At 41.2% G+C, this 13,679-nt stretch overlaps 1 protein-coding gene across 3 annotated transcripts in view; it reads left to right on the top strand.

Moving 5' to 3' along the window:
• Positions 1 to 277: 277 nt before the first annotated feature.
• LOC141112405 (uncharacterized) overlaps positions 278 to 13,679 on the top strand; it is a 38,308-nt gene continuing 24,906 nt past the window's right edge. Inside the window, exons 1-6 of one of the 3 annotated variants that reach the window (XM_073605230.1) lie at positions 384 to 473; positions 916 to 963; positions 4,310 to 4,484; positions 8,746 to 8,901; positions 9,050 to 9,186; positions 13,236 to 13,375. In XM_073605230.1, coding sequence (XP_073461331.1) covers positions 954 to 963; positions 4,310 to 4,484; positions 8,746 to 8,901; positions 9,050 to 9,186; positions 13,236 to 13,375 — 618 coding nt within the window. In that variant the 5' untranslated portion in view covers positions 384 to 473; positions 916 to 953. Of the gene's footprint in view, positions 543 to 915; positions 964 to 4,309; positions 4,485 to 8,745; positions 8,902 to 9,049; positions 9,187 to 13,235; positions 13,376 to 13,679 lie in introns of all 3 variants that reach the window. The other 2 variants (XM_073605229.1, XM_073605231.1) reach the window with 2 other exon arrangements.

Below are 13,679 nucleotides of genomic sequence, written 5' to 3'. Positions count from 1 at the left end.
TTTAATAGACACAAGTGCAGATTTTTTACATGTGTGCAAACAATGAAAACATTGCTCTGCTGAAGTGGTTAACCAGAGTTTTATGTCCCTTTAATAAATATGAAATCAGCAGAGAGATGATGACACCTAGTAATGTAGCAGAGTGCTCACGTGTCTATTGGACTCCAGCATTACCCTGACACCGGGGCCCCTCACTCTGTACATTGCTACTTCTACATCCAGTACACGCCCCCTCCCCGCTAAACTGAATGACCCCTCTAGCGAATCTCTTTGCATAACTCCGCCCAGCCATTGTCTCATTGGCTTCTTACCGCCTTCTGAGCCTCTATCCGCCAATCATTAATTTGAGAGGCGGAGCCCGCTAATCAGCGTGTCCGATGCCCATGACGTCTAGGTATGCCGGTTGTGTGTGCAGAGAGGTGGTCCACGTTCTCCGTATATATAGATGAGATCGGAGTGTATATTCTCCTCCGGTATATGTTCGAATGAGGCCTCGGGGCAGGAGATATAATAGATACAGCAGGAGCTTCAGTCGTACCAGGGTGGCTATTCACACTGTCATAGGATAGACACAGGGACCATCGTTTAGTGCTCTTCTCCTTCTAGCTAATTATTTTATATAGTGTAATAGATATACATAGATAGATATAGAGAGAGAGAGAGTTTATTATATAGTGTAATATATATACATAGATATATATATATATATATATAGAGAGAGAGAGTTTATTATATAGTGTAATATATATATAAATAGAGATATATATATATATATAGAGAGAGAGAGTTTATTATATAGTGTAAGAGATATACATAAATAGATATATAGAGAGAGAGATAGTTTATTATATAGTGTAATATATATAGTGATAGAGTTTATTATAGTGTGTACATTAACTGTGGATTGACTTAAAGGATTCCCACGTTTGACATCATAAACTACAGCAGCAACCATGGCGAATGGTGAGTGATCGGTGTATGGAGGGGGGTTGATGGACAGGTGACAGTTATACCATGGGATTAGGGATGTCACCTGTGATGGGACTTATGATGTCACCAGTGATGGGACTTATGATGTCACCAGTGATGGGATTTGTGATGTCACCTGTGATGGGAGTTATGATTTCACCTGTTATGGGACTGATGATGTGATTGGACTGGTGATGTCACATGTGAAGGGATTAATGATGTCACCTATGATGGGACAGGTGATGCCATCTGTGATAGGGCTGATGATGTTGCCTGTGATTGGACTGGTGATGTCACCTATGATGGGACAGGTGATGCCATCTGTGATAGGGCTGATGATGTTGCCTGTGATTGGACTGGTGATGTCACCTGTAAAGGGGCAGATGATGTCACGTATGATGGGCTCTAAGTGTTGTACTGTTTGTTCTGTAGAGAAGTTGGCCTTTCTCCTGATTTCCTCTCCTGAAGATCTCCTAATATACGGGCTTCCTTGCTGGTCAGGAGTATATCTGCTCTACTTATCAGTCATTGGTCAGAGGCTCTTCCTGTGTCTTTTACGCTGTGTATGATCCTGAGATATAGCTTTTATACATATGTTATATTACAGTATTAAACTTTCCATACACTGTACAATCTGATTATACAATCCATGTATATTTATCTGTAGGTTTACTAAAACTATGGATTATGAAGGCAGACACATTCAGTTTGTATCTAGGCAGGTTCCTTACACTGTGTACAAATAAAATGTCTGTTATAAATGTTTCCTATGAGAAGTGATTAATTGGAAAATAAACCAATCATTTATCGAAGTATGTATGGCCACCTTAAAAAGGAGATTGTACAACCAGATTGTATAGTGTATAACTAGCTTAATGTGATTGTAAAGCTTCATCTTCTTTTTTTTTTAAATAACAAACATATCATACTTACCTCCACTGTGCAGCTCGTTTTGCACAGAGTGGCCCCGAACCTCGACTTCTGGGGTCCCCCGGCGTCTCTCGCAGCTCCTCCTCTTATCAGATAACCCCCTAGGAGAAGCGCCCTCCTGGGGGGGTTACCTTGCGGGTGCGTTCCCGAGTCCAGGATTTGCGTCCATAGACATGAATGCTGGACTTGGCCCCGATGCCCCCATCATTGGATTTGATTGACAGCAGCGGGAGCCAACCAATGACTGCGTTGCTATCAATCTATCCAATCAAGAGCCGGGACCCCGTGCAGAGAGGGACATCGCATCTCCGCCGAGTGAATGAAGGGGCTCAGGCAAGTAAAACAGGGGGGGGGGCCGGGGAGCTAATTACTGCCAGAAGTTTTTTCACCTTTTTGCATAGGATGCATTAAGGTGAAAAAGCACGAGGGTTTACAACCCCTTTAAGGCTCGTTTCACACTAAGGCTCGGTTCACACTACACTCAGCCCCGGTTCACACTACGGGCGGCACGACTTGCAGGTTGCCTCACCGAGGCGACCTGCACACGACATCCACGGCGACTTGCAAAACGACTTCTGTATAGAAGTCTATGCAAGTCGCCTCAAGTCGCCCCAAAAGAAGTACAGGAACCTTTTTCTAAGTCTATTAGAACGGTTCCATTGTACAGAACGGGAGGCGACTTGTCAGGCGACTAGGTCGCCTGACAAGTCGCCCCTGTGTGAACCGGCACTAAGCCAACTAAGCCAAGTTTGAGCAACTTTGTAGTCTGACTTTAATAAGGCTTTTCTACTCTGTGGCATTGAAGCCGTGTCAAAGTCAGATGAAAGTAGTGGAGGAACCTTTTCTGAAGTTGCAGCGACTTCGCTGGTGTCCATTGGAACGGTTCCCATAGAGATACATGCATGTCACATGTCCTGCGACTTTGGGTCTCACAAGTTGGATCCTAAATTGTAGGAATGTGAACAAAAGATTTGACCTGAAATGGACGACTTATTTTCTGACAATAGAACATTTGCAGGATTTCTCGGTGTCAGGTGTGATCACATTCCTTTAGATCAGTAAACTTGGCACTTGTTGGGTTGGTTTGGAAATCGAATCCGTTACACAATTTATTGGGAAGTGTTTTCTGTTTCTGTCTCTGGGTTTTCTCCTCTGTCCCTGACTAATGGATGTACTGATCCGTGAAAAGAGCCACGCCTCCTGTCAGCCTGTCATTGCTTTGTACAGACTTTCCGGTCACTGCTTTTCTCATACACCGTAGATCCCAGCCACAAGATTCACCTGTGTGAATGTAGCCTCAAGCTGGCCATACAATCTGACTTCATATTTATCCTTTATTATGGCCAGACACAAAACTATGTTATATACAATTGTATTTTTGATAGATTAACTGTCCAATCTGAAATATATGGAAAATCTAAAAGATTGCTCGATGCGATCATATCAAATTATTTGCTTTCCTGTAGTCAGATTTTCCATCCAGACCGATCAAATCAATTTTAGTTAAATTTGTTGGTTTTACTTGAAATCAATTGATGACACAGTATGTGGCATTTCAGTGCTTAAAGCGGAGTTCCACCCAAAAGTGGAACTTCCGCTCATTTGTCTCCTCCCCCTCTCTGGTGTCACATTTGGCACCTTTCGGGGGGGGGGAGCGGATATCTGTCCCCACTGGCCGCGGCGAAATGCGTCAGCAGCTCGGCTCCCTCCTTCCCCTGCCACCGGGCCAGTAGGAGAGCGCAGCAATGCTTCGCGCATGCGCAGTAGGGTTCCCGGTAATGCTACACTGCTGGGTCCCCTTACCCGCAATGGCGGCGGCAGCACCCGACGAAAACATCAGCTGCGGTGCAGACATCGCTGGACTCCAGGACAGGTAAGTGCCCTATTATTAAAAGTCAGCAGCTACAGTATGTGTAGCTGCTGGCTTTTAATGTTTGCAGTGGTGGACAGACCTCCTCTTTAAAGCGGAGTTCCAGCCTATAAAAAAAAATTTAAATTTTAAGTCAGCAGCTACAAATACTGTAGCTGCTAACTTTTAATATAATGTCAAGGTTGAATTCTAGGGCATATACCATTTTTTAGCCTACTTGTGTAACCATAGGTAATACGTAATAGGTGTTAACAGATAGTAGACGGTCATTGTCCTTGTTCCGTCCTACCAAAACTGTGAATCGCCAATTCAGCTTTCTAACCTCATGTATGTGTCCCTCTAAAACAAAAGACATTCTTGAACTTGAGTTACTAGATAACTTTTTATTTCTCAGATTCCTTAAGAAATAGTATGTTAGGGTCTGCTTTTGAAGACCACTATATTTCCAGGTTGTCCACCTGTGTTTCAGATCCTTGATCTACATTAAATATGCGGTGTTGGGTTGGACAGTTCACTAAACCTTTACAATTCTCTTCTTAGAGGTGAGACAAACGATGACTGAGTTTTGGGAGGAGCACTCACGCGATGCAACAGTGGAAGAGATGATGCTGGATTCAAGTGCTACAATCCTATCCAAGGAGGAGAAGCCGGAGATCATATCATTGTTTCCTTCATTAAAAGGATTAAATGTGTTGGAACTTGGAGCTGGCATTGGGTAAGGATTCCTTGAAAGAGTTCAGTAAACCGGATTAAATGTTCTTAGCAGACAAATCCCAAATCTTTTTTTTTTTTTTTTACAAGTTTTGTTCACTTTTAGATGTTTGACAAAAACATGTTCCTTCTCCGCACAACAGACTCAATTCTGCTCCTCATGATGTCCTGCTGGTCTGTCACAAATTTGAAAGTTTTCTATGTTTAGAGATCAACATGAACAATATCCACTTAAAGGCCAAGCCTTTTCTGGCACTTTTTATTTACAAGTAAAAATTTGTACTTTTTGCTTGAAAATGACTTAGAATAACCAAACATTATATATATTTTTTTTAGCAGAGACCCTAGAGAATAAAATAATGATCAATGCAATTTTTTATGTGACACGGCATTAGCGCAGCGTTTTTTTAAACACATTGTTTTGGAGAAAATACAGTTTAATGAATTGTAAAGCAAAAAAATACAATCTATAACCCAATTTTTTGGTAACATATAAAAGGTGATGTTACTACAAGTAAATAGATACATAAAATGTCACGCTTTAAAATTGTGGAATGGCAACATGGATACTTAAAAATCTCCATAGGCGACACTTTTTTTACAGGTTACCTGCTTAGATTTACAGAGGAGGTCTAGCACTAGAATTATTGCTCTCGCTCTAGTATTTGCATCGATACCTCACATGTGTGGTGCAAACACCATTTACATATACGTGTGCCAAGTACATATGCCACGGAGAGATGGGGCGCTTTTTTCTTTTTACACTGGCCCTTTCATTTTTTTGGATAATTTTTACTTCTATTATGAGGAATGTAAACATCCCTTGTAAAAGAAATAAGGGATGACAGGTCCTCTTTATGGAGAGATCCCCAGACCCCAAATCTCTCCTCTACCTTTAAAAGCAAAAAAAAAAAAATGTGATCTTTTGCTTTAAAAAAAAAAAAATGTTTACTTACGCCATAGACCAGAAGTGACGTCATGACGTCGCTCCGGTCCTCCAAATTTATAGAGGTGATCAGAGACAATCTGGCCTCTGTTCACCTCTATGGCCAGCTGTGTGAACCATTTGATCGTTTCCTGGGCTCCCCGGTAAAAGTGGTAAGCCCAAGAAACACCGCCAAGTGGTGAGAGGAGGGAAGTGGACACTTCCTGCTTGGACCGCTTTCTTAAGAAAGAAAATCAACGGCTGAAAAAAAAGAAACGGGGTTATGGCTTCAGCCATGACGCCGGTAAACCACTTGCAAGCCACAACGTATATATACCTATGCGGTCGGCAAGTGGATATATGTTTTTATTTCTTTTTTTCTAGATTTAAGTCTTATTTATATGAAGGTTTAGTGGTATACTAAACCTGAGATGAAAAGTTTTTGTCTCTTGCCTGAAAAATGTGGTATATCTTAGCTGACATTAGGGTTCATTAACCACTCTGGTTAATTTAAACTGCTGTCCTGGTCTAAATCATATACCTGGAGCTTTGCAGAGCTATTCGCCCTGTGAGGTTGCATGTACATTTGTTCTGTTCAAATGGCGGCAAAGAAAGCTGTTCTCTGGTTATTTTGTCACATGTATTTTCCTTATTCCTATAAATGACTACATTTGAACTGGAGAGAAAGTGGCCCAACAGCATTTGTATTTGCTTTGTTTGCACAGATCAAATGTACATGCAGTTTCATAGGACAAATACACCCCATAGTCTGTATCTGGTCACAGAATACTTGGTACCTCGGTACAGACCTGTGACTTGAAGTATAGTCTGTACGAGCCTGTACTTATCGGTCTTTGCAGTTGCAATGCTTTGGAGGCTCAAATGCAAAAAAAAAAAAAAAAATGCACTTTTTTTTTTTTTTTAACTCAGTGTAGGTGCATTTATAATTATTATTATTATTTTTTTTTTTGGAAAAGGTGGAATAGCAGTATTAAGCTCAAAAGCAAACATTTATTATACTGCAGCTTACCAATTCTTAGAAAATGAATGCAACCACTATATCTTTCTTAGGTTTTCTTTCTTCTAGTTTCATCTGGTGATCCAGCCAGTTAGTCTGGTTTTTAAAAGAAAAAGCTGTTCTGCAGATATGTCAGTTTTCAGAGATGTGTTTATAATGATCAGCATTTATTTATTTAGCATATTTGTGCCAAAGGAAAAAAAACAGTTTGTTGTAACTGATTTATAAAGTATTAGCTGAAGTTTGGCTTCAATTTTTTAGTGCATTTAAATCTACGAGTACATCTAATACTCCCCTACCCCCAGACTTGACAATGCTGCTGTCCAAATGTGCCCTCTGTGCTCCTTCATCCAGAGTGGGGGCACTCTAATACAAGAGGTGTGTTACTGGCAAGATCACCTGATGAAAACAGAAAAAAGTCTAAAAAGGAAAACGAATGCAGCCAAGACATCTGATGATTGGTAAGCCCTCGTTCACATTGGAGTGATTTGTCATGCGATTTGACAGGTCACTGCATGACAAGTCACAGCCTATTGCCGTCAATGGCATGTTCCAATGGATGTGATGCCAACTTGCAAAAGTAATTCCTGCACTACTTTTGACGACTTTGGGTGCGATTTCAATAGACATCTAGTCATGAAGCCACACAGATGTCTTTCAAGACGCACCCAAGGTTGTACTGAAATACAGCTTTGAAATTGTGCGATTTCAGATGAAGTTGCACAATTTGAAAGCCGTGTTCAATGTGAACGAGAGCTCAGCTGCAAAATATCACATTGTTGGTTTTGGGTTTAATACCACTTTAAGTCTTGCAGAATATGCAGATTACATTTGAGCTACAAGATCTGCAGCCTGGAATGAGTTAATGGGCAATTTTTATAAATGCCATCTCGAGTGTAGCAGCAAAAACGAATGAAAACAATCAAATTAATCCAAAAATCAGTGGAATACAATGAGGGAACAAAGTATTTGATCCCCTGCTGATTTTGTATATTTGCCCACTGACCAAGAAATGATCAGTCTATAATTTGAATGGTAGGTTTATTTTAACAGTGAGAGACAGAACAACAACAAACATATCCAGAAAAACGCATTTCAAATAAGTTATAAATTGATTTGCATTTTAATGAGTGAAATAAGTATTTGACCCCTTCGCAAAACATGACTTAGTACTTGGTGGCAAAACCCTTGTTGGCAATCACAGAGGTCAGATGTTTCTTGTAATTGGCCACCAAGTTTGCGCAAATCCCAAGAGGGATTTTGTCCAACTCCTCTTTGCAGATCCTCTCCAAATCTTTAAGGTTCCTTCCACATATTTCTATGGGTTTAAGGTCTGGACTTTAGCTAGGCCACTCCAGGATCTTAATGTGCTTCTTCTTGAGCCACTCCTTTATTGCTGCTGGCCGTGTGTTTTGGGTCATTTTCATGCTGGAATACCCATCCACAACTCATTTTCAATGCCCTGGCTGAGGGAAGAAGGTTCTCACCAAAGATTTGACGGTACATGGCCCCATCTATCGTCCATTTGATGCAGTGAAGTTGTCCTGTCCCCTTAGCAGAAAAACACCCCCAAAGCATAATGTTTCCACCTCCATGTTTGACGATGGGGATGGTGTTTTTGGGGTAATAGGCAGCATTCCTCCTCCTCCAAACACAGCGAGCTGAGTTGATGCCAAGGAGCTCAATTTTGGTCTCATCTGACCACAACACTTTCACCCAGTTCTCTGAATCATTCAGATGTTCATTAGCATACTTCATACGGGCCTGTACATAATCGCAGCAATTGTTATCACCCTCTCACCAAGCTGCTTGGCGATGGTCCTTACAGCCCATTCCAGCCTTGTGTAGGTCTATAATCTTGTCCTTGACATACTTGGACAGTTCTTTGGTCTTGGCCATGGTGGAGAGATTGGAATCTGATTGATTGCTTCTGTGGACAAGTGTCTTTTATACAGGTAACAAGCTGAGATAGAGAGTGCTCCTAATCTCAGCTCGTTACCTGTATAAAAGGCACCTGGGAGCCAGAAATCTTGCTGATTGATAGGGGATCATATACTTATTTCATTCATTAAAATACAAATCAATTTATAACTTTTTTGAAATGTGTTTTTCTGGATATTTTTGTTGCTATTCTGCCTCTCACTGTTAAAATAAATTTACCATTAAAATTATAGACTGATCATTTCTTTGTCAGTGGGCAAATGTACAAAATCAGCAGGGAATCAACATTTTCCCTCACCGTAATAGCAATTTTTTTCTGATCACAGTTGTTGTTTCTGACTCTCCAGAGGAACTCCGCTAATTTGACAATGTTTGTTGCAGACGTTTTACCGGCCATATAGCAAAGCTGGCTAACCAAGTCACTGCTGTGGATTTTATGCAGAACTTTCTTGATAAAAACCGAGAGGACAACGGTTACCGTGGAAACATCACCTTCCTGCAGGCTGATGTCACACATTTAGAATTGCCTGATAACAGGTACGCCGGGGCCCTGGGATGCCCGTTGACTGGGATATCAGTACTGTGAAACATTTTTTAATAGTTGAATTAAGACATCAAATGCATTTTATCTATAAGGTGTTTAATTACAGAGTACCATAGTGAAATGTGGTCTTTATCATTTTAGTTATGATTTTGTCTTCTCTAATTGGCTCTTCATGTATCTGAATGATACTGAGCTAATGGCACTGGTACAGAAGATGTTGGGATGGCTGAAGCCTGGTGGTTATCTCTTCTTTAGGGAGTCCTGTTTCTATCAGTCAGGTCAGTATTACAGATATATATGTTTTCAGTTATTACATACGTCTGTATATACAGTAAAGCATGCTTGTTGTACTCACTGTGGATCCTAAGGGGTAAATTCTCTGCATTGTGTAAAAAGGCCATTTGATCCTGTATGCACAGATCCTCCCCTTCTTGCACTCCAAAACTTGTCCGGATAAGACAGAGTTACTGGAGTCAGACTGCACATGCTCAGTTTGGTGTGTATTGCTAGAGAGTTTTTTTTTTCTTGGGAGGGTGCATGTGATCAGCACAGGGCCAGTTAGGGTCGGTTCACACTGGGGCAACACGACTTCAGCGCGACTTTGTACCGCGACTTCAACGCGGCTTCAGCGCGACTTCAGCGCGACTTCAGCAAATTACAAGGCGACTTGAAGTCGCCTCCATGACAGGCGACTTCGCCTGTGGCCAATCAGCTCTCTGGGAGGGAGGGGGGGAGGGAGGGGTTTTCCCTGCAAAGTCGCTTGACTTTACAGAGAGATCCGACTTGGAGGCGACTTCCATTGATTTCTATGGTACAGGTCGCCTACCAAGTCGGATCAAAGTAGTACAGGGAGTACGCTCTGAAGTCGGAGCGACTTCAGTAGCGTCTATTAAGACGCTAGCGTTCACTCCCATTGAAACTATTTCTGGGGCGACTTGGGGCGACTTGAGGGCGTACAAGTCGGATCCCAAGTCGCCCCAGTGTGAACCGAGCCTTACCATTGTCCAGCCAAAGGGGGTCAGGGGTCCTGCAGCCTCACAAGACAGTCAGAGTAGAATGAAAATTACTCCTACAAGCTTTAACCAGACACTGATAGAAGTCACACGACTGCTACAGTGCCTAGAAAAAGTTTTCACACATTCAACATTCATTTTGTCATGTTACAACTAAATGTAAAAGTATTTTATTGGAATTTTATGTGATAGACCAACACAAAGTGGCACATAATTGTGAAGTGGAAGGAAAATGATAAATGGTTTTCAACATTTTTTACAAATAAATATGTGAAAAGTATGGCGTGCATTTTTAGCCATCCAAAGTCAATACTTTGTAGAACCACCTTTTGCTGCCATTACAGCTACAAGTATTTTTGGGGATGTCTCTACCAGCTTTGCACATCTAGAGAGTGAAATTTTTGCCCGTTCTTCTTTCCAAAATAGCTTAAGCTCTGTCAGATTGGATGGAGAGTGTCGTTGAACAGCAATTTTCAAGTCTTGCCATAGATTCTCAATTGGATTTAGGTCTGGACTTTGACTGGGCCATTCTAACACATGAATATGCTTTGATCTATCTAAACCATTCAGTTGTAGCTCTGGCTGTATGTTTAGGGCCATTGTCCTGCTGGAAGGTGAACCTCCGCCCCAGTCCCAAGTCTTTTGCAGACTCTAACAGGTTTTCTTCTAAGATTGCCCTGTGTTTGGCTCCATCCATCTTCCCATCAACTCTGATCAGCTTCCCTGTCCCTGCTCAAGAAAATCATTCCAACAACATATTACTGCCACCACCATGTTTCACGGTGGGTATACTTACTGTGTTTAGAGTGATGTGCAGTGTTAGTTTTCAGCCACACATGGGGGTTATTTACTAAAGGAAAGTCCACTTTGCACTGCAAGTGCACTTGAAAGTGCCCTAAAGTGCACTTGGAAGTAAAGTCACTGTAGATCCGAGGGGGACAGGCAAGGAAAATAAAAAACAGCATTTTATCTTGCACATGATTGGATGATAAAATCAGCAGATCTTCCACTCATTTCAGATCTACCCCTTAGATTTAGAGCAACTGCACTTCCAAGTGCACTTTCAAGTGCACTTGCAGTGCAAAGTGGATTTGCCTTTCTTAAATAACCCCCATAGTGTTTTGCTTTTAGGCCAAAAAGTTAAATTTTGGTCTCCCCTGACTAGAGCACCTTCTTCCACATGTTTGCTGTGTCCCCCACTTGGCTTCTCGCAAACTTCAAACAGGACTTTTTTATGGCTTTCTTTCAACAATGGCTTTCTTCTTGCCACTCTTCCAAAAAAAGCCAGATTTGTGGAGTGCACGACTAATAGTTGTCCTGTGGACAGATTCTCCCACCTGAGCTGTGGATCTCTGAAGCTCCCCCAGAGTTACTATGGGCCTCTTGGCTGCTTCTCTGATTATTGCCCTCCTTGCCCGGCCTGTCAGTTTAGGTGGAAGGCCATGTCTTGGTAGGTTTGATGGATTGAACAGTGCTCCGTGAGATGTTCAATGCTTGGGATATTTTTAATAACCTAACCCTGCTTTAAACATCTCCACAACTTTATCCCTGACCTGTCTGGTGTGTTCCTTGGTTTTCATGATGCTGTTTGCTCACTAATGTTCTCTAACAAACCTCTGAGGGCTTCACAGAACAGCTGTATTTATACTGAGATTAAATTACACACAGGTGGACTCTATTTACTAATTAGATGACTTCTGAAGGCAATTGGTTCCATTAGAGTTTAATTAGGGGTATCAGAGTAAAGGGGGCTGAATACAAATGCACGCCACACTTTTCACATATTTATTTGTAAAAAAATTTGAAAACCATTTATAATTTTCCTTCCACTTCGTTTTGGTCTATCACATAAAATCCCAAGAAAATACATTTACGTTTTTGGCTGTAACAAAATGTGGAAAATTTGAAGGGGGTATGAATACTTTTTCAAGGCACTGTATATACTGCCAATGAGAAAATGTATTTGTCAGTTTATATTTACTAAAATAATTGTATTTCAATGTTCTGAGTACTGTGGTAGACCAGATATAGTGAATGCAGGATCGTGGGTTTAGTAACACTTTAAAGCTGAAAATTCTGAGGATTAAGTAAAGGATAAGTTCACCTTTTGGAACATGTACTGTAACATGTTCCAGTAGCTGCCGCCTCTCCCCCACTCCCCAGTGACAGTGAGCAGGCACCTTCTCTGTGTGTTCACTGTCACGCTTTGAAAATAACGTGGCCGCGCTGGCCGGCTGGCCACGTCATTCATTCACAGTGCTTTGTGAATGGGAAACTACAAATATTGACAGCCTTTGTGGCTTTCAGCTTGTAGTTTCAATGAACTATCATGGCGCTGTTGAGCATCAGTCCTGCCAGTGAGTATCTGCTTGCCCGTACAAGGTACGAGCAGACAGATACACAGACAAGTCTGCAGGAGTCCTGAATGGCACCCGTGATCTGCTGATTGTGGGTGCATTGCTTTACAGGCTTCAAGTAAAAAAAAATAGAAAAAATAAATGAACATTTTTTTTATCTGCAAAAAGATGTGCGTTATTATTTTTTTTTTTAAAGGTGAACTTATCCTTTTAAATATCTTTTTTTTCTGGTAAGCAGAACCACTGTAATGAAGTGTGATCCATGTCTGGCTGAATGCTGCATAGTGTAGACATTTTCTCCCTGCTCCTATGTCCATGATCCATTGTCTCCCTCTTTTTACAAACTGCAGTGCGGTTTAAAAAGTTTTTAAGGTCATTGTATAGTTATAGTTTACATTAGTATATGTAAACTCTCACCTTGTAAAACAACTCATTGAGTTTAAATAGAAATGAAATGTAAAACATTTTGTGTATACATAAAAAAAAAAAAAAAAATTAAATACCTTTCCCCCTCCCCCCTTTTTTATAAGTGATCAAATTCCCTCTGTTCTCATCTGCATAAGGAGCTCAGAAAGCTGGGGAAGGAGAAACAGCAGTACAATGATCTTCCCAGTGAATGGCTGTGTGCAGAGGGTGGGGGGGATGGGTGGTGTTAGGACAAGTCTGACCGTTGGAGGAGAGCAGCCTGAGTTCTCAGCACTTCCAGAAAACTGACCAGGCTGTGATGCCTAGGGTGATCAGAGGGACAGCAGAGGGACAGCAGAGGGACTGGCAGGAACATCAGGGATTTCACACAAAGGAAGCAATACAGAGAGAACAGGATACTTTCTCATACAAGTATTTGCTAATGCAGGCGCATATCAGGAATATGAAATGTCGGTGTTACGTGTTCTGTAATATTTGAATAGTTATTTTGGAGCTGTGTGTGAAGTCTAGTATCAAATATTTCATTTATAGGGGACGCTGAACGAACATTTAACCCTACGGTTTATCGTACCCCTGCTAATTATAACTGTCTATTGACTTCTGTCACTACACAGTCCGGAGACAATGGTTTTGAAATTGTGATGTCAAAGTCTGTGCAGACATATATTAAGGTGAGCAGAAGTTTTACACTCTTTATTCTACCACACCTATCATTAACACTAAGCTTTCCAGAACAACAGCACATCCCCCCTTTTGCCTGAATCTTCCCACTAGTATGACAATTATTGGTGCTTTCTATGTGTTGCATAAGAATAATTTTCTGTTTTGTGATTATTACACATTTTATGTTGATGATTGAGTTGATATGACACAAGAGTCGCACTGCTTCAGTATTTCAAGGACTCTCTTAAAGTGAACCTGTACTCTATTTTGCACTTTTAAAATGAAAAAACCTGCCTTTGATGATCCTGTTGG

This window comes from Aquarana catesbeiana, linkage group LG11 (assembly GCF_042186555.1).
Source record: "Aquarana catesbeiana isolate 2022-GZ linkage group LG11, ASM4218655v1, whole genome shotgun sequence".
In the NCBI taxonomy this organism is placed as follows: Eukaryota; Metazoa; Chordata; class Amphibia; order Anura; family Ranidae; genus Aquarana; species Aquarana catesbeiana.
This window is presented reverse-complemented; position numbering and strand designations above follow the sequence as displayed.